This window comes from Manacus candei, unplaced genomic scaffold, assembly GCF_025592945.1.
Source record: "Manacus candei isolate 608988 ecotype Guabito, Panama unplaced genomic scaffold, ASM2559294v1 h1tg000073l, whole genome shotgun sequence".
In the NCBI taxonomy this organism is placed as follows: domain Eukaryota; kingdom Metazoa; phylum Chordata; class Aves; order Passeriformes; family Pipridae; genus Manacus; species Manacus candei.
The window spans coordinates 1,716,215-1,734,913 of NW_026138121.1; the positions used below are offsets into that span (position 1 = coordinate 1,716,215).

The 18,699-nt window shown below is 55.7% G+C and overlaps 1 protein-coding gene across 22 annotated transcripts in view; it reads left to right on the top strand.

Moving 5' to 3' along the window:
- Positions 1–17,749, top strand: part of NFASC (neurofascin) — an 83,669-nt gene extending 65,920 nt beyond the window's left edge. For 10 of the 22 annotated variants that reach the window (XM_051808810.1, XM_051808809.1, XM_051808811.1 and 7 more), the window contains 5 exons: positions 1,592–1,708; positions 3,424–3,579; positions 8,249–8,380; positions 8,915–8,984; positions 14,419–17,749. In XM_051808810.1, the coding sequence (XP_051664770.1) occupies positions 1,592–1,708; positions 3,424–3,579; positions 8,249–8,380; positions 8,915–8,984; positions 14,419–14,650 (707 nt within the window). In that variant the 3' untranslated portion in view covers positions 14,651–17,749. Of the gene's footprint in view, positions 1–1,591; positions 1,709–3,423; positions 3,580–8,248; positions 8,381–8,914; positions 8,985–14,418 lie in introns of those variants that run through there. The other 12 variants (XM_051808818.1, XM_051808819.1, XM_051808822.1 and 9 more) reach the window with 3 other exon arrangements.
- Positions 17,750–18,699: the final 950 nt, after the last annotated feature.

Here is an 18,699-nt window from a genome sequence, read left to right on the forward strand (position 1 = left end):
GGCTGAGAGACCTGTCAGCACTTATAGGAGTCTCTGGCTTTGTGCTCCTGCTCTCTGGGGCTGCCACAGCCCACAGGAGAGCTGGCCAGGGGGGGACTCACAGCACAGGGGGGTGAGCCAGGGCTTTGCCAGGTCGGGATGAACCTCCCGTGCAATCAGCTGGGACAGGGGGATCAGCCTCTGCTTTGGTGGAGGAATGTTCCCAACTCTGTGTGGTTTTTAGGGATGTATCTCCCCGAGCCTTGTTTTTAAAGCACTGCTGTGATGGGGTCTGCAGTTAATAAGTAATTGTGGACAGTTATATTCACTTAAAAAGTGAGTCAAGCCAGGAATGCAAACAAAGTCTAAAGGTTGGACGGGGCTGGGAGCAGCCTGTTCTAGTGGAAGGTGTCCCTGCCCAAGGCAGGGGGTGGAATGAGGGGAACTTTAAGGTCCCTTCAACCCAAACCATTCTGGGATGATTCTACTACTCAGTTCAGACCCCTTTCTTTATATTCTTGCATGAGATTAGCTCAGGGTGGTTAAAAAACCACCCAAACCTTATGCTGGGAGGTCCTGCCTCCACCTGACAGTAACAAAGCAAGATCATCACCACAACAGTGTCACTGCTAGGTGGGAAAACGTTGCTAATTGGAAATAAGTAATGAAGGGGTGAGGCACAGAGCAGGGAGAGGGGATGGGAGTGCAAGAGGAACCAACCAGCCCCCCTGGGGACACGAGGGAAGAGGCTGAGCCCTGCTGTGGGGTGGGAGAGGGATTGTGAGAGGGGGTAAGAGCGTTGTGCCAGAGGGATTTTAGGTCACCCCAAAGCACCAGGTCCTTGCGGTGCCCCCAAAATTCACCCAGGGCATGCAGTGATTGATCTGTGTTCTAAAACACGAGCTACACCCTGAATAACAACAAGGTGGGACTTACCCAACACCTCTAAACACTCTCTGAAGGGGGGATTAGCTCCACTCCAGCAGAGCCCGAGTTCACCCGCTCTCCAAAGCAACGTCAGCAATCCTTAACTTCAACCTCACAAATGAGTGACTGCCTTGCCCCACTGGCTGTCCCCAGGCCCAGCTGGGTGACAACAATCTCTGCCAGCCTTTGCTCCTGGTTGTGGCAGTGAGTTCGTGTGCAGCCATGCACGGGGCTCCCACCTGCACCCGGGCACGGTGGAGATGAGATCCCTCATCCCCCTGCTCAGGATGTGCCACGGGAGCCTCCAGGCTCCAAGGATGAGCTGAGGGCAAGTTGGACTTGGCTTAAATGACATTTCACAGCCAGCCTCTGCCTCCAGAATTCCCCCCTTCCCCCCCCAAAAAAAAGTTGAGAATCTTGAAAAGAGCAAATATTGAGAATTTTGAAAAGAGCAAATATTGAGAATTTTGAAAAGAGCAAATATTGAGGATTTTGAAAAGAACAAATACTGAGAATTTTTAAAAGAGCAAACACTGAGAATCTTGCAAAGACAAGGCACGCTCAGGCTGAGCTCAAAGCGTTGACCTCAGGAGTTATTTTGTGAGGTTTTACCAGCACCAGCTGCTGGGTGAGGTCTCCTTGTAATCCAAAATACTAACAACTCCTGTTCTAACCTGTCCACCAGCCACCAATGGATCGTCCATATGGGACATAAGAGCTATGGCTAATAGTAACTGGGCAAACATCACCTGGAGCCACAATTACTCTGCAGGAACTGACTTTGTGGTTAAGTATATCACCAGTAAGCATCAGATCGCGTGGGGACTCTACAGGGTGGTGGTGCCATCAGAGATCCTGCCAGCTCCCACTTAATTGGTTACCTTAATTAGTGCCTGTGGAGCGATGCTCCACGGCCAGGTGGAGGATGGGAGAGGAGAAGGTCCTGCTCCTCCTCAGGGCTGTTTGGGGTGGGCCAGAGTGAATCCTGAACCCCCTCCTGGTCTGTGAGATGTAGATGGGCAAGGCTGTTCCTTTGTGGGCTGCACAAAGAGCCTTAAAACCATCTCTAACCCTGCAATGTGTGAATTGGAGAGAGCCTTTCAGTGCCTTTGAACACGGGCTGTTTGAACCTGGAGTTGGCAGAATCCTCTGTGATCCCAAACCTCCTGTCATATCGGATATCGTTGTCTCTTAACGTTGTAAGGCTCGTACCTAGTCTGGAAACTCGCTCTCTCTGGGCTCAGCTCTTCTTTAGAAGGATGTTGGGGGGTGTTGCTGGTTGTTCTGGGGTTTCCCAGACGGGCAGTGCTCGCTGCTTATCTCTGACTTTACTCCCCAGCCACTCTAGCCCTCCCAGCAGCTGCTGGGCCAGCCTGAAATGGGCATTTAAAACACACCAGTTAGACCAGGAAACCACTTAAAAACATCCCTGAAGTGATGACCTTGAATTCTCTTTGCAACAACTCCCCGTGCAGAGCCAGGTCTCGCTCTGCAGCCCCCGGGGCTCCAGCAGGCCATGATTTCCATAACTCAGGATAACACCAGCTTGCCAAGCCCTAAATAATCACACACCCCAGCTCCCAAAGCACCCTCTGCCAGCCCTGGCTTTCCCCCCTCACTGGGAGCACAAAGCACAGGCGTTGCCCTTCCAGTGCCCACGTGCTGGGCTGCAGCAGCAGCAATCCCTTGGGATGCCCTCCCCAGGATCCAGCCCAGGGAGGAAATCCTGGAGATTTCAGCCCTTCCTGGACAGTCAGGGCTCTCCACCCTTTTTTGGTGGCGTTTGAGGCGACCAAATCCTCAAAGCCACGTTTCTCCTCCCCTGCAGCACCTCCAGAGCCACAGAGCCAAGCCCCGCTGCAGGCTTGCTGGAATTCCGTGGATAATGCTCAGAATCAAGCCCATCAGGAAATGATTCCCAGCACAATGCAAAGAACAGGTTGTTCTTGGGAAGAACCCGGGAGCAACCAGCCCACGAGCAGCCCTTCTTGAGTCAAAGGGCTGAACTCTTCCCTCAAAAGCACCACCGTGCCAGCTGGGGTGGGCAGTTCCACAGTTTAATGCATTATCCAGCTCATCCTTAACCCCCCCGAACACCTGATGCTCAGGTATCACCCCCAACAGCACAAGGACCAGCTCCTTTACCGAGCCCTGCTGCACCTTCATCCAGCTGAGCACGACCAGGCAAATTCCAGCTTTTTTTTTTTTTTTTCTGTGCTAAACCCCCCAAATACCCGAACCCGAGGCTGGGCAGATAAAAAGAGCCAGGTCTTAAAAGCAGGGAGAGTAGATCTGAGTAGCTCCCAGTCCTTTTTTTTCCCTCGGCGTGGCACGGGGGGTGTCCAGCACGACCCGCCCCGCATTCCCGAATTCCCGCATCCCCGATTCCCCCCGTGAGCCGGCCCCGAGCCGTTCGCAGCTCGTTGTCGCGGGCACAAAGCCCTGCCCCGCAGGGTCGACCCGGGGGATCGCGGAGCCTCCCGCGGCTGCCTTTGATGTGCGGTTTCTGTTTCTCAGGTAACAAGACAGAGAGATCTATCCCTGTTAAGGCTCAGACCCCTTCCTCTGTGCAGCTGGCGGATCTGACGCCGGGGATGATGTACAAGCTGTGGGTGTTCCCCATATGGTCTAGCCCCAGCGAGCACTCGTACATAACCTTTACCACCAGCTCAGGTGAGACAGCATGTGACATCCAGCACGGCATTCCCGGGGCGGGAGGTGGTTGGACTGCATGGAATAAAAACCCTCATCCAACCCCCTCCTCACCCCCAGCCTCCCGTTCAGGAGACAACCAGCAGGTTGCTCCACGGGGCAGCCCCAGGAAGGGCTCTGGGGGTGCCCGAGAAGGAAAAGGGGGTTGCAGGAGGGTGGAGAACCCGCTCGGGGTGTCCCCGTGGCTCTGCTCGGGGTGTCTGCGCTCCCTCGGCCGTGGGGTTTGCACGTGTCCGGCCCCAGGATGTGCCAGAGGGGCTGGAGGGGACGGATCCGTGATGGGATGCAGGACTGGGAGTGGGAAGGTGGCGTTTGCACGGGTGGCATCTCTCGTCTGGCGCCGGGTTTGTTGGCACGAGCGATTCTCCAGGCTCAGCACCCCCAGTGGGTTTTCCAGCCCCCTGGCTCTGGGCTTCCTGCTGGCCCCTGTTGACTCCCACAGGCACTTGATGCATTTGTAAAAACCTCCCCGTTCACACTCGGGGGCTTCCAGGGAATCCAAACAGTAATTTCCCCGTCGTATTCCCTGGATATCCCCTGGGGGGTTTCTGTAGGGATCTGCCTGTCAGGGCACGGCTCCAAATGCTCAGCTGGAAAAACATGGAGCAGGGAAAGGCTGGAGCAGCCACCCCTGACGGGTGTGGTGGGTAGAGGAGGGTGATTTTCAAGGAGCTGGAACGATTTTGCTCCGATCCAGCCGAGTGATGGGAAACTCCAGTGCTCACCGGGCTCTGCTGGGAAGGGCAGAGGGAAAATGGGATTCCCAGCAAGGCAGAGCCACGGGGAGGGGGAGCAGCTCCCCTCACCCCCCAGGCACATCCTGCTTGGTGTCCGAAAATTTGGCAAGCCTTGACTCCACTGAGTAACCCCCTGACGTGCTCAGATGACACAGGGCCAGATGGCAGCTGCTGGTGTTCCAGGGAATTGTTAAGGCTGGAAAAGACCTCTGAGATCATCAGTCTGACCATTAACCCAGCACTGCCAAGGCCACCGCTAACCCTTGGCCCCAGGTGCCACATCCAGGTGTGTTTTGCATGTCAGATGCTGCCCAGGAACACCCCGGGAGTGCTGCCCTTGGCCCTGCCCAGCCCTCCTGTGCCTCCCCAGACTGCTCCGTTGGCTCGGGTTGGGATCAAACCCACGGCACAGCAGCCCCTGGAACACTCTGCCCCCAGACCTTAGAGCTGATTCTTCAGCTCAGACTCTCCCCAGCACAGCTCCAGCTGCTGTGTGACATCCCCAATTTTGTTTCTCATTCTGGACCCTCCCCTGACTCTGAAATCACCACCAGCTCGACACCCCCATCCCCACCATGAGACTAATCCCTCTGGACAACTATTCCCAACCTGGACCCGCCTCTTTTCTGTTCTCCCCTGCTTCTCACCCACTTTGGGATCTGGGGGGGGAGTGAGGGGCCAGCAAGGGGCTGGGAATCATTAAAAGCAGGGGGGTTAAAAGGCAATATCCTTGGCTGATTCACGCTGGGGGACTCTGCATATGTTCTCCATAACTGGGAGGTTCCTGCTGATATTTTCCTGGGGACTAAAGGATGGGGCCACCTTTATCCCTGTGAGAGAGGCTGGTGGTGACCTGAGCCCTGGCACTGTGGGATGTGCATGAATAAATGCACATCCACTTCTCTGCTGGCTGGATCTGCTGACACAAGTGCTCGGCCCCCGCTGACAATCATATGCCATCAGGAATGCTGTGGACAAAAAAAACACTGTTCATATTTTATTTTTCTTTTTTTGGAGGGGCAGGGGTGGTTTTTCTATATTTTGCAAAGAGCTGTTTTAAAGGTTTCTTGAGTTTGAGGGCAGAGGAGGAAGAAATATCCCACCTGCACTGTGGCTGCAGGACACGGCCCTCTGGCTTTGCCTCTGATGAACTGGCAGCTCAGAGCCCCTCCCAGGAGCAAAGGACACTTTGAAACAGCAGAAAGAGCTCAATATAAGGAGGTTTTCTACATTTGGAATAAATAAGTTCCTCAGCCTGGACAAACACTGTGTCCAGAGAAGGGAAAGGAGATGGTGAAGGGGCTGGAGAGTCCCATGAGGAGCAGCTGAGGGAGCTGGGGAAGGGGCTGGAGCAGCAGGAGAACTGAGGGAGCTGGGGGGGCTCAGCCTGGAGAAAAGGAGGCTCAGGGGGGACCTTCTGGCTCTGCAGCCCCCTGACAGGAGGGGGGAGCCGGGGGGGGGGTCGGGCTCTGCTCCCAGGGAACAAGGGACAGGAGGAGAGGGAACGGCCTCAGGCTGTGCCAGGGGAGGCTCAGGTTGGACATCAGGAGGAATTTCTCTCTGGAAAGGGTGGTCAGGAATTGGAAGGGGCTGCCCAGGGAGGTTTGGAGTCCCCACCCCTGGAAGTGTCCAAGGAAGGACTGGATGTGGCTCTCAGTGCTTTGGGCTGGGGGACAAGGTGGGGATGGGGTACAGGGTGGACTCAGTGATCCTGGAGGGCTTTTCCAACCTCTGGGACTCTGGGAAAAGGATCCCACAAGGCTGGAGATGGGGGGACTTCACATTCCCAGTGGTCTCCTTGTGCAGTTCCAGACAGACCCTTCCCTGCTGGGCGAGCACAGCTTTGCTCCTGACTCTTGGGTGACGTGTTTGCTGCCACCAGCTCATAATGAAGTTGTTTTTTTTTTTAAAAAAAGCCTCTGCAGTGGCATTTCCAATCAGGACCTGTGGGATTACACAGCTGCTTTCCCCTCCTTCCCCTTGATGTTGGCCTTCCATTAGAGCAAATCACAGCATCCCTCTGACAGCCACATCCTCCCTCTCCCCTCTCCCAACGCTGCAAGGACAGTCACTCGTTTACCCCAAGCACAAATTGCTGTGCCTGTAATTTGGTCCTCACGTGTTGCTTTTTTGGGAAGGATGGCAATGACACCCCTACCTTGGTGACAGGTTCCTGCTGCAAGATCTCCTGGGGTTCAAAAGCCTCCTCCCTGCCTGTAAAACTCAGCTCCAACCCTCCCACCCACCTCTCAGGCATTTGATACTTTGAAGACCCCCTTGTTTCTGGCTGTAAAAGCCCCATCCCATCACTGGTAATGCAATCTTTGTCCATCTCCAAGCTTCCTTCCCCTTCCCTCCCCGAGCACTCAGCTAATTGAATCCAGTTCTCAGCTCCACTGGGTTATAATCTCATTGTCTCCTGTTAAAAGCACATCCTCGAGGACTGTGGGGATCAGGTAAATGTGGAATTTGGCAGCATTAGGGGGAAAAAGCAGCCAAAGCAGCCAAGGCACCGTCAGGCAGCTCCTGGGTGAGCCCAGGAGGTCAGTGCTGCTGCCAAACACACAATGTTCAGGGTTTGACATCATTTCTTTGCCCTTTTCCTTCTTGTCATTCTCCTCTTTTACCTGAATTTCCTCGTCATGGTTTGTCTGCAGTTCCCTCCGTGGCTTAGATTTCATCCTGAGGAAAGGACTTCCCCTCCTGGGTTCAGTTCTGATGGAATAAGCACAGTTTAAGCCCTGAAATGCCTGAAAGTTTACCAACTCCACCCATTTTTCCCCTGTGCTGTCTCTCTCACGGGAGCCTTTCATTCAGAACACATTCAGGGAGGGCTGTTCCCTGCTCTCCTTACAACGTCCTGCTTCTTGTCACATTGTCATGACAAAAGGCTGCTCCCTGCCCCTCCCAGTTCCCAACTGGCTCCCAAGCAGCCCAGCTCTCCCCCCAGGAACACCTCTGTGTTTTCCTGGGTAAATTTAGCCCCCCCCTGCTGCGCTGAAGGTTATTTTCTCCTCTGCTCTGTCTTGCTGAGTACCAAGTGCGTGTCAATGAGAGCCAGAAAATGGCAGCGTGGAGCTATTTATAGGACACAGATTTGTCTGTCTGACCGTGCAGGAGAGCTGCAAACAGGGAGCCAGGGAGGACACAGCAGTCAGGAGCTGTTTGGGGCACAGGACACCTCCTTGCTGGGGATTAATGCCATGAATAGTCATGAGCCTCCTGAGGGTTTTGCCCCAGGAGGAAACACTTTCCTGTGCCATCAAACCACCTCTCAGCTCCCTGGGACCCAGATGTTGTTCCCCAAAGCTGTTGCCACTGCTGCCTCCCCTCTTGTGCATCAGCCAGGTCTTGGTGGGCTCCCACGAGTCCCCTCCGAGCCCTGGGGACCCTCTGTGGCCCCCCAAAAGGGCAGCAGAGCCTCTGCCCATCCCCTCCAGGACTCCAGTTTCTCCCTCAGGGCTCAGCACCCTCCTGGGGTCAGACACCAGGGCTGGGTCCTCTTGGCCACGTTTGGCTCAGACCTTCTCCCTTCCCAGGGCAGCTTCCACACCCAGCAAACAAAAGCTCCAACCTGTCCCCCAGCTGCTTCTGCCCTGACTTTCTGCCCCTTTCCCCCCGCTCTGTGCCAGCTCTCACTTCATGCTGTGCCCTTTGGCTGTTTGCAGCTCCTGGGGGAACGCTGACCTGACCCACCACCACGAAATGGAAGCAAGAAACCCCCCCCCAGCCCCCCCCAGACGTTGTGCTGCAGCCTCAGACCCTCTGACACACCCAGACACACCCAGAGGGATTCCCAAACCAGCAGCCTGTCCTGCTCTTCAGCTCTTCCCCCCGTGCTGCTGCTCTGTTCCCTCACAGCTGCTCTTTTTGTGTCGCCCTCCCCTGCCCAGCCTACACCAAGAACCAGGTGGACATCGCCACGCAGGGCTGGTTCATCGGGCTCATGTGTGCCATCGCCCTGCTCGTGCTCATCCTGCTCATCGTCTGCTTCATCAAGAGGAGCAGAGGGGGCAAGTACCCAGGTGAGGCTCCCAGGGGGGGCATGGCCAGGCTGTGTCTCTCTGGGATCGCTGGGATTACCGGGATTTCCTTCCTCTGTGGTTGGTGGGGAGAGTTTTGAGTCGTTCCAGGCTGGGTGAGGGCTCAGGGTGGGTTCAGAGCTGGGCTCTAAAAAAGCCCCCCCTCTGCACATCTTGCCATCCTCAGCTGGAAAAAGAGCTTCTTGGGCAAAAATCTTGTCAAATATTTGCAAAGCAAAGGGAAGACTGAAGGGAATCCTCCAATTAATGCCCCCTGTCACTCCTGTCTGGAGCACTCAGGTGCCACACCCAGCACCCTTTGCAAACCCTTTGAGAACCCTCTGTAAGTCCTTCTGCAAACCCTTTGTAGGCTCTCCCAGGGGCAGGTTTTTTACCTGTCCATGAGCAGTTACCCTCCAACCCCCCCCAGGGGTGTCACAGACCCCCCCAAATCCCCCAGTTGCTGGTGCTACCTCGTAAATCTTTGATTTCCTGCCCTGCTTTTAACGTGCCTGGTGGGGCTCTGCTTGTTTCCAGTCCGGGACAATAAAGATGAGCACCTAAATCCCGAAGACAAGAACGTGGAGGATGGATCCTTTGACTACAGGTACGTTCCTGTGGCATGTGGACCCCCCCCAGCCCCCCATCAGCCCCTGTCCCAGCCATCACAGCCCTCACCACGCTCTCCTCCCAAAACCACAGCCCCCCGGGGCCACACAGCCTCTGAAATGATTCCTCCCACCTTCCTCCTCCTGCCTCCTTCCCTCTGAGAGTCCTCTGCCAAAGGAAACCCTTCCTGAGGGACCAGGATCCTGCTCAGGGCTCCTCCTTCCCCGTCTCAGCCTGGGATGAGCAGTCTGGACAGAGCTGGGATCTGGCATCAGCTACATGGGACAGCTCTCAGTGGGAGCAGACCAACCTTGATGACACTCCAAACCCAGAAAATCCCCCCAAAAAACCAAACTTTGTGTCAGCCTGAGGGTATTTCTGGAGCATCTCCCTGTAGCTCAGCCTCTCTCCTGCCCACGGGGAGCATCCAGGGGAGAAATGCCCAAAGTTCTGTTTGGATCAGCCCTGTGAGCACACAAGAACTCTGATTTGGGGGTCTGCCTGCGTGCCAAACAAGGAATTTTCTGTGAGGTCACCCCCCCCAAACCGCCTTGGAGGGCTCCAGCCCAGCCCAGCAGGGGTTCAGCCGAAACCTCTCCGGCTTCCCCGGCTCCACTCCGCTGCTTGCACGCAAATGTCACCCTTTAAAGAGCAGCAGAGAACCCTTTTCCACCCCAGGAAAACTCCCAGGATGTGTCAGAAAGGGACAGGCAGGTTCCCAAGCATTCCCAGCTCTGCTGCTCTCCGTGGCTGCCCCCGGGGGCGGGAGCAGGTCCCGCTGTCAGGTCTCATCGCGTTGCCCCCCCCTGACAGGTGAGGGGATGTTTTCCAGCACCTCCACTGGGCTTGGCTTTGCTTTACAGAACTAAAATGCCCTTTTTCCCCCATCTGAGCTGGATCCAAAGCCCAATCAGGCCAGCAGGAGTTTTTCTCCTGCCTTAGAACGGGGGTTAACTCCACCCCACGCCGCTCCCGATGCTCCCAGCGTTACAAAGCCAGGGAGCAAAGGTGGGAGGAATTTAGCTGGGATTCAGTGAGGGGTGGAAGAAGACACACGTGTGCTGCCAGAGACTTTAGGGGAAGCCAAACAAGCCTGGCTGCACACCCCAATGAATGGAGGCAGAACAACTGCAGCCTCCCCGAGATCATGTCTGTGCTGCCGGGGGCACAGAAACCCCATTTCAGCAGCGATTCCTCCTCTCCAAAGGATGTCATTAAAGCCCAAAGCTCCTCAGTCCTCTGAGGGCACAACACAGAATACAAATACACCCAGCAGGGCCCAGAATAAGCAGCATGTTGTAGGGAAAGGCTGATGTTCTTTATTGCCCTGAACAACACTCGGGGACAAAACCTTCCTCACCGTGCCGGGAGAGCTGGTCAGCACTTGGAGGGGTGGCAGTAAATCCACACAGAGGTTTCTGGGCATGTTCCATTCAGATTCCTGGCTGAGAACAGCAGAGGAGACATAGCTCAGCCTGGTCCTGGTGCAGGTTTTGCCCCTGATCAAAGACATCCCTTCCCAGGTGGGGTTTTACCCGTGCTCCTGGTGCAGATCAGAGCCGTAACCCCAACGCACAGCTCGTGTCCAGAACAGTCCCCCTGTGATTTCAGTCTGACAAGGGAGCCTCTTGGTTCCCAGAGGTGTGGGATGGTGTGAATCCCACGTAGGAAGCCTCAAACCCCTCATCCCCCAGTGGTTCCCCCCCTCACACCCCCCAGGCTCAGCTCATCCCCTGGAGCTCAGCCCAGGCTGCCCAGCCAAGGTTCTGGCAGTACCTCCCCATTTCACAGCTCTGCTGCTTCTCCAGGGGCCACCAGGGGGGTCCCAGCCAAGGCCTCCTCACCCCCATCCATCACTCCCGAGGCAAATCCATCGCCAGGGGCCACTTGCCTGGCACAGAAGGCAACCCAAGCTCTTGGCATGGCTGGCAGCAGTGCTGCACTCGCTGCCCCAGCACCATCCAAGGCACAGTGACTTCCAGGCAAGGGGAAGGAATGGGGTAAATCCTTCACCCTCCTGCTTTAGCTGAGGCTCCATCTTTTGTTGACAGCCCCATTCCCAAAAGTTTGCAGGCTAAAGGCACAGGTCAGCTGGAGGACAACAACCAAGCTCCAGGATGCTCCCACGTTTTCAATCACGTCCTGTGGACTAAACAGAGGGGGGGAAAAAAACCCCTAATCAAACAAGAACAACCAAAAATCCCCAACAACCCATAAACTTCGCCCCCTCCTCGGGAACAACAGGTTCCCTGGGAGAGAAGCAGTAGGAGGCTTCCCCTCAAGGAGGCAGAAAGGAAGGTGAAGCTGAAGGATGGCTGCGAAACGCTGGTGGCTGATTAAGATTGGAACTGATGGTGATGTTGGGCTCGAGGAGGGGAGCAATTAGTGTTTCGAGCGAGGACAGGGACTGAGCTGACGTGAGTCCTTCGGTGGCTCCCCCTCCCCTCCTCCACATGGCATGTCTGATGTGCTCCCATCACACCTCACGTCCCCGGTGCCCCCCGTGCATGCCCCTCGCAGGTCTCTGCAGCCCGTAATTAATTCAATTCAGAGATGCTGTCACATCTCCCCCTTCCACTCACGGAATAATGGTTTTCCCCAGCACAGGCTAAAGCTGAGAAAGCTTATTTTCCAAAGCAGGGAGACCATTATCCTTGGACAATGTTCTGTGCCAGTGGCTGTGCCTCATTATACCAAATGTTCCAACGCTGCACGGGGGGGAGTCGGTGGGAGAGCCGGGATGCTGGGGAGGGAAAGTGGAGTGGTTTGAGCTGCTGGATTCCAGCTGAGGGTCAGGGCAGCCCCGTGGCAGAGGGTCCACGCTGCAGGCAGTGCCAGCTTGCCAGAATGGGCCCGCTCAGCAGGGCAGGAGGACACAGACCCTGCTCAGGGCCCTGGGAGAGCTCTGCAGGAGCAGCCCGGGCAGGGCAGGTCTGGCAGTCGCTGACACGACCCGGGCCCTGGCGTGGAGATCCAGCAGAAGGTTGGAGGGGAAACCAAGAGCCCCCCTTTCCCTTGGCCCTTGTCCTGCTGCATGTTGGTCCCCAGAGCCACCACTGCCCCCCACAGCTGCTCCCTGGTGACCTCCAACCCCATCCCAGCGAGGCTCCTGCAGGTCCCAGCAGCGATTCCTGTTTGGTATAACGAGGCACCCGAGGACCACGGGCCTTCCTCTTTTGGTTTTTAGCACTGCCCCCTGTAAATGCAGAGCTCATCATATCTCTCTCTCTGATCAGGCTCTTTTCTGCTTCTCTCTGTTTTATTCCCATTCTTTCTTCTCCTTTTCACCTGGTCTATCCACATGGACCATGAAGGTCTCTTGAAAGGTAGGACCACGTGCTGCCAGAAGTCCGGCACATTTAGCTTTTTTTTTTTTTTTTTAATTTATTTTCCTTCCTTCTGCCCACTGATTTCATTACAGCCAAAACAACCCCTCCCCCTCCCCCTGTTCCCGTGTTCCTGCCTCACCTAACACATTAAACGAGCCCCCTCTAACTCCTGCTGGCACCGGGGGTACCCCCACATCCAGCACATTGCTCCATGGGCTGGGGGGTCCCCCCAGGAACCAGCCAGGCCCCCCCAGCTCGAGCTGCTGAGCCCTCCTGGTGCAGCAGGGTTGGACCTGGGACTGATGCCCTCTGTGCCCTCAGCACCTTGGTGCCCTCAGCACCTTGGTGCCCTCACCCTCAGGGATGGGGACGAGGGACACGAGCCCTGAACCGCTGGATCCTGAGACGCTCTTGGTCTCAGCCCTGCAGACCCTCCCTCTGGCTCAAGCCTCCCCCTCTTCCCGAGGATTTATGGCACTCAGGACAGCGTCTCCCAGCTGGATTTTCCATCTGGGTGCTCTGGTTCTCTAATGCACCCCCGGGAATCCATTTGTTGGGGTGGTGTTACATGGAGGGGCTGGTGAGTCTCTGCTGCACCCTCCCAATGCACTAACGGGATAAATGGGCCTGGAGAGAGGTAAAAACCAGGGGGAACATCCAGGAAATGCATTTTTTCCCATTTAGGGAAAAATCTGGCTCTGGATCCAGCTTTACCTGCCCCCCAAACCTTGGGAAAGGAGGTTGCCAATGAAGGGATCTGGGTTTTGCCACTCTCTACTTGGCGTTTCTGGGGCTTTCTAACCTTCAGTCCTGCTTGCAGACTGAACTCTTCCTCTCCCACCACCCCCTTACCACCACTACCCCCCAAAAAAAGCTGCTTTCAGAGCTAACAAGTTATTTTTTTACTGTGATGCCAAGTTAACACGAGGTCTCAAACTCTGGGGTTTTGTTGCTGCTTCATTCCCAAAGTGCTGATCTGAGGAAACCCGGGGGGAAAGGTGCCTGTGGTGCCCTGGGACACCAAATTCCCCTCCCACTGCAGAGCTGATGCCGTTAATTAGGCAGAATGAGGGAGAATTAATGCCTTCCAGTTGCTCCTGGGCCCAAGCAAAGTGCAAAAATAAAAAAAAGCCCAGTATTTTTACCTGGTTTAAGGAAAATAAAGGAGCAGAGCAGGGGGAGCGAGTCTGACAAGCCCCGAGCCAAAACAACAGCAATAAAATGACAGGAGTGGAGGTGGGAGCACAAATATTTAAGGTCTCAATGTGATATCTTCCAGAATACAACAGAATTTGCAAGCTGGACATAAGATCAAACATGAACTAAGGACGAGCTGATATGAAAATTAATTGTTATATATATATTTATATATAAAGAGAGAGAGAGAGGGAGAATCCACTCTCATCCTCCACAAAATATCATCTCTATTTATGAGATCCCAGCCCTTCCCCTCCAGAGGGAAAACAGCTTTTCCCCGTTTAGCTTTTTGTTAAAAGGCTTTCTTTAAAGTGGTGGTGTTTTTGTTTTTTCCCTGTGGGTCAAACTCTTTATTTTCCAGTGACCTGGCTTAAATCTTTCTAGTGGGGAAAAAATAAAGAAAAAAAAAAAGGAGAGAGAAAAGCATAAAGAATTGGGGGCTCAGAAAGAAGCTCAGAAAGGTGAATTCCCACGAGTTTTGGAAGCTGCACAGAACTTGGCATCCTCCACGTACCCCCTTGCAGTGCTTGGAGTGCCCTCCCATTGCATGTGGTTCCCAAAACAGTGTGTTTTTGGCGAGGAGATCTGGCAGGAAAGCACTTAGACCGGGTTAGAAAGAAAGGAGGAATAAAAGCAGTGACAGAGCAGCGACGAGGGAAGGGCGTTTCTAAAGCACACCCGAGAATTGCAGGTGACAGGGGTTAAAAACCTGATTTTTATAACAGGAAAAGGTGAAGGGTGGGCGTGGGCCCCCCTTCCCCTGCACATCAGCCCCCCCAAACGACAGCCCCAGCCCCCCCTTGGCTGGCTTCGGTGTGGAGCCCTCGGGGTGGAGGCTCCCAGCCCCGTTTCTCCGCCCTCACCGTGTCTGTCTGTCTGTCTGTCTGTCTGTCCTCTGCCACCCAGCGATGAAGACAACAAACCTCTTCCCAACAGCCAGACGTCGCTGGACGGGACGATAAAGCAGCAGGAGAGCGACGACAGCCTGGTGGACTATGGAGAGGGGGGAGAGGGGCAGTTCAACGAGGACGGCTCCTTCATCGGCCAGTACACCGTGAAAAAGGACAAGGAGGAGACCGAAGGCAACGAGAGCTCCGAGGCCACCTCCCCTGTCAACGCCATCTACTCCTTGGCATAGCCCAGTGCCCGGCAACACCGACAGCCTGAGGGGGTCTGGAGGGCCTGGGGGGGGTCCCACAGCAGCTCCCCCCCCCCCTCGATGGGAATGTGGGAATGGAACCAAGCGACGAAAAAACGAGACGCAAAAAAAAAAAAAGGGGGAAAAACAAAAGAAAAAAAAAAAAGAAAAAACAAACAAACACACACACAAAAAAAAAAACAAATAGAAAGGAATCCAAGCAAACTGGCGGCCCAGGAGGCTGCCCAGGCCATTTCTCCTTAGCAAACAAGCCAACGGGACTCGCGGGGTTGGAGCTGGGGCGGAGGTTCCAGAGGGGCTGGAAGGGGAGATGCTCGAGGTGAACCCCACTTTTGGGGCTGCCCCTGGCGCCCAGAGCCAGCCCCGAGGGGCTGCAGGGTGGGCTGGGCCGCCCAGACCCCCCCCCAGGGCCCTTTCTGTTCTTTTGGGAGGGAGCTGAAAATTCTTCTATTTAATTTTGGCAGGAAGGTTCTGGATAAGAGGGGAGGGGGAGAACTAAAGCCAAGAGTTTGGGGGAGGGAAGGGGGGTGAGAGGGGCCTGGGCAGAGCAGCACAAATGTGGGAGAGGAGGAAAGTGGTGGATCTTTGGGTGATAACACACTGTACTCCTGAGCCATCCATCCTCACAGCAGCACCTCGCCCAGGGCCTCTCCCAAAACAGCCAGAGCCACAACCTCCTTCTCCAGAGAGCAGCACCTCTGCAGGGAGAGCAGGTCCCCAGCACTCCCCCAACACCTCCCCCCTGCAGAGCCCACCAGAGCTCACCCAGAGCACCCTCGGAGGCCAAGAGGCTGCAGAAGAGCTCGTGGGACTGGAGGAAGGACAGAGAGGTGCCTCCCACCCCCCGAGCCCCGGGAGAACAGCACTGCAGGCAAACCAACCACCGGGGTCCAGCCTTTGCTTTGGGAGGATTTGGGGGGCACCTGCCCCCAGCCCACACCTGCTTTCTTTTAAAGGCAACTCCATAAATCTTATGTAGCAAAGAGGGAGTGGAAGCAGGACCAGGATGAGGAAATCACTTGGTTTTGGAAGGGAATCAAAGGCAGAGGGTGAGGATGGAAGGAGCCCCCGGGTTCGGGTGGAGCATCCCCCGGAGCCGAGCTCGGAGGGCTCAGGGGCACCCCAGGAAGGAACCCAGGAGCCCAGCCCACCCCTCCCCAGGCTCTGGGCCGAGCCAGACGGGCAGTGTGTCCCACTAACCCCCCTCCTCATTTCTGACAGTGGCCTTTCCCCCCCTCCATCAATCAGCCTGAGCGAGCCCCTTCCCCGTGGGACCCCCCCCAGCCCCCCGCTGTCCTCTCTACATATCAACCCCCTGCATTCAACCCCCCCGGCTCGGGTCGGAGCGCTGCTCCACATGCCTTACACAGCTTGGAACTTCCCGGGGGCTTCACTGAACTGGCACTCTCCGACCCCCAGGGCAGCAGGAGCAGGACCCCGGGCAGCATTCCCGGCTGGCACAGCGTGGATCCCGCAGGAGGAGGCAGAGCTGTGGGCCAGCCCGTGTTCAGTGGCCAAAGCCACCCGTGTCCTCCCAGCTCCTGCACTTCTGAAACCAAAGGTACCTTCACTGAGAGAGAGAGAGATCCAAGGGTTGGTTCCTCCGGACCACGAGCGACGTCGGGATGGATTTTTGTTTCCTTTTTTTTTTTTTTTTTTCCCCCTAAGGAGGAGTTTTTTTCTTTGTGTTCAGCACAGTGGATTGATTGCCACGGGATTAATGCAATTGTTCTTTCAGCTCTCGAGCTGGTTTGCTCTGCAGACACGTCGCTGTAACGGGAACACTTCTGCTGCTGGGGGCTGGGGAGAGGGCCACGGCCTTTAAGCTGCCCGTGGCAGGAGGATCCCGGGCCTGAGCACCTGTGTGGCTCCTGCTGCTGATCCCACAGGGAAAACAGGAGGGAAGGATGTAGCTTAAAGGCCTCCCTTAAAAAGATAACCCTAATTTATCCCGGCGGGCACAGCCTGCCCTCCCTGGCCCCCTGCCTGTGTGTGACAGCACAGGAGCCCCAGGAGTGCAGGATATGGGGGGCACTGCCGTGGGTCCCTGATCCCGAGCCTGCTCCTGTCCTCCCTGGAGCGAGGGTGCAGCCAGAGGCGGCAAAAGCAGCGGGAAAAATCGGGAGTTTTGGTCCGAGCCCTGAAATCCTGGAAGCCCACGGGAACCCAAGGGGACACCAGGACCCCCCAGCGTCCCCTGTGCCAGCATTGCCTTCTCAGCGGGTGACAGCCCCCGATCCCACGCCTCACAGCCACTCCTGACCCCAGAGAGCGACGAGGAGCTGCGGCTCCTGCCGCCCACCCCGCCGGGGGGGGGAGCGGGAGGGTGGAGGGCAGGGCTGGGCAGTGCCACCCGTCACCACCCTGGCACACCCGGCCCCTCTCTCTCCTGGCACATCCCACCGCCTCTCCTGGCACATCCCACCGCCTCTCCTGGCACATCCCACCGCCTCTCCTCGCCGCGCAGGTCCCAGCAGAGCTGCGAGTTCGCCCCGCAACGCCTCACCCTCGTGCCAGGCTTAGCGTGTGTAACTTAAGCAGCAAACCCGATTTCAGTTCAAGCAATAAAAAAAAGAAACTTGTTTTAAAGAAAAACAAAAAAAAAAAAAAAGAAAAAAGAAAAGCCAAAAAAAAAAAAAAAAGAGGGGGAAAAAAAATCTATTTCTTGCACTAAAAACCTGTTTTATTAACGAGAATAACGATGCTTTTCTGGTCCTGACAAAAAAAAATCACCCACTGCATCGGTAGCTCCCCTTGCCCAGCAGCGCCTGTCTCCATGTCCTCGCCTCGGGCATCGGGCTTTGGTTGTCCAACACAGTCTGAACCCACGTCAAAGCCACAAAAAATCCCATGTCAAACCCCCCAGAACGCCGTGTGAACCCCCCGCAGACCAGAGTCCTTCCTTCACAGCACCGAGTTTTCCACGTCTGTTCCTCCTGCTCACATCCAGACAGAAAGTATTGGGACTATTTTGTTTCTCTTTAATTTGTAAATATATATCACAATCCATCCATCCTCTCTGTAAAACCTCCTGGTTGGTCTAAAGTATTCTATGTATTTATTTGCCTTTTTTTTTTTTTTTAAAGCAAAAAAAAAAAAAAAAAAAAAAAGAGAAAAAAAAGGGGAAAAGGACAAAAAACCCACCACCTTTGAGTTAACCCACCTGTCCCAACGAGAAATGTCGAGCTGAGGCTGTAAAATCCCCCGGTTACAGCGAGGAGATTTATGGACTACAGGAAAAAAAAAAATGTTTAATATAAGGACTTATAAACCGACTGCATGAGAGATGAAAGAAGGCCCAAATACTCAGATATCTTTTTTTTTTTTTTCTTTTTGAATCACTGTAAAAAAAAAGAAAAAAAAGACGGGATTTTTTTGTATAGAGAACACTAAACATATAATAAAACATTGTTCAAAACTCAACGCCGAGCCTGCGGGTCACCTCCCTCGGCCACCCCCAGCTCCGGAGCCCGCGGGGTTGTGCCGGTGCCCAGCGTCCCCTCCTCCCTCCCCAGCCCTTCCCCAGGAAAGGAGGGTGTTCGAGCCCCCCCAAAACCATCTCCCGGCAGATTTTCTGCCCCCAGAACTCCTCACAGAGCCCTCCCTGACCATTGCCAAGGACAACGCGACCCCAGGGCGGGCAGTGGGGTCCCTTCCAGGGGGGGGACGCGGGGCACGAGGCTGCCCCGTCCCTGCACGCCCTGGGCAAGCTCAGCACGTCTGGGCCACTGTGCTGGCAAAGCTGGCAAAGCTGGCAAAGCTCGGCACCCTCCCGGTGCCAGCTGCGCCCCCACACCCTCGGGAAGCGCGGGATGTGCGGGATGTGCGGGATATGCGGGAAGAAGGAGCCCCCAAGGCCCAGCGGACGCGGGAGCTCCCGGGGTTCACCCAGCCCCCCGTTCCTGGCACTGGTGCCCCCCCCGGGGCCCATCCTGCCCTCCCGGCCCTTCCCGCTCCCGGGGCCGAGCCCTGCCGGGAAGGGGCTGCGGGAGGGGGGAGCTCTGGGGGTGATGGGGGTGGAATTGCTC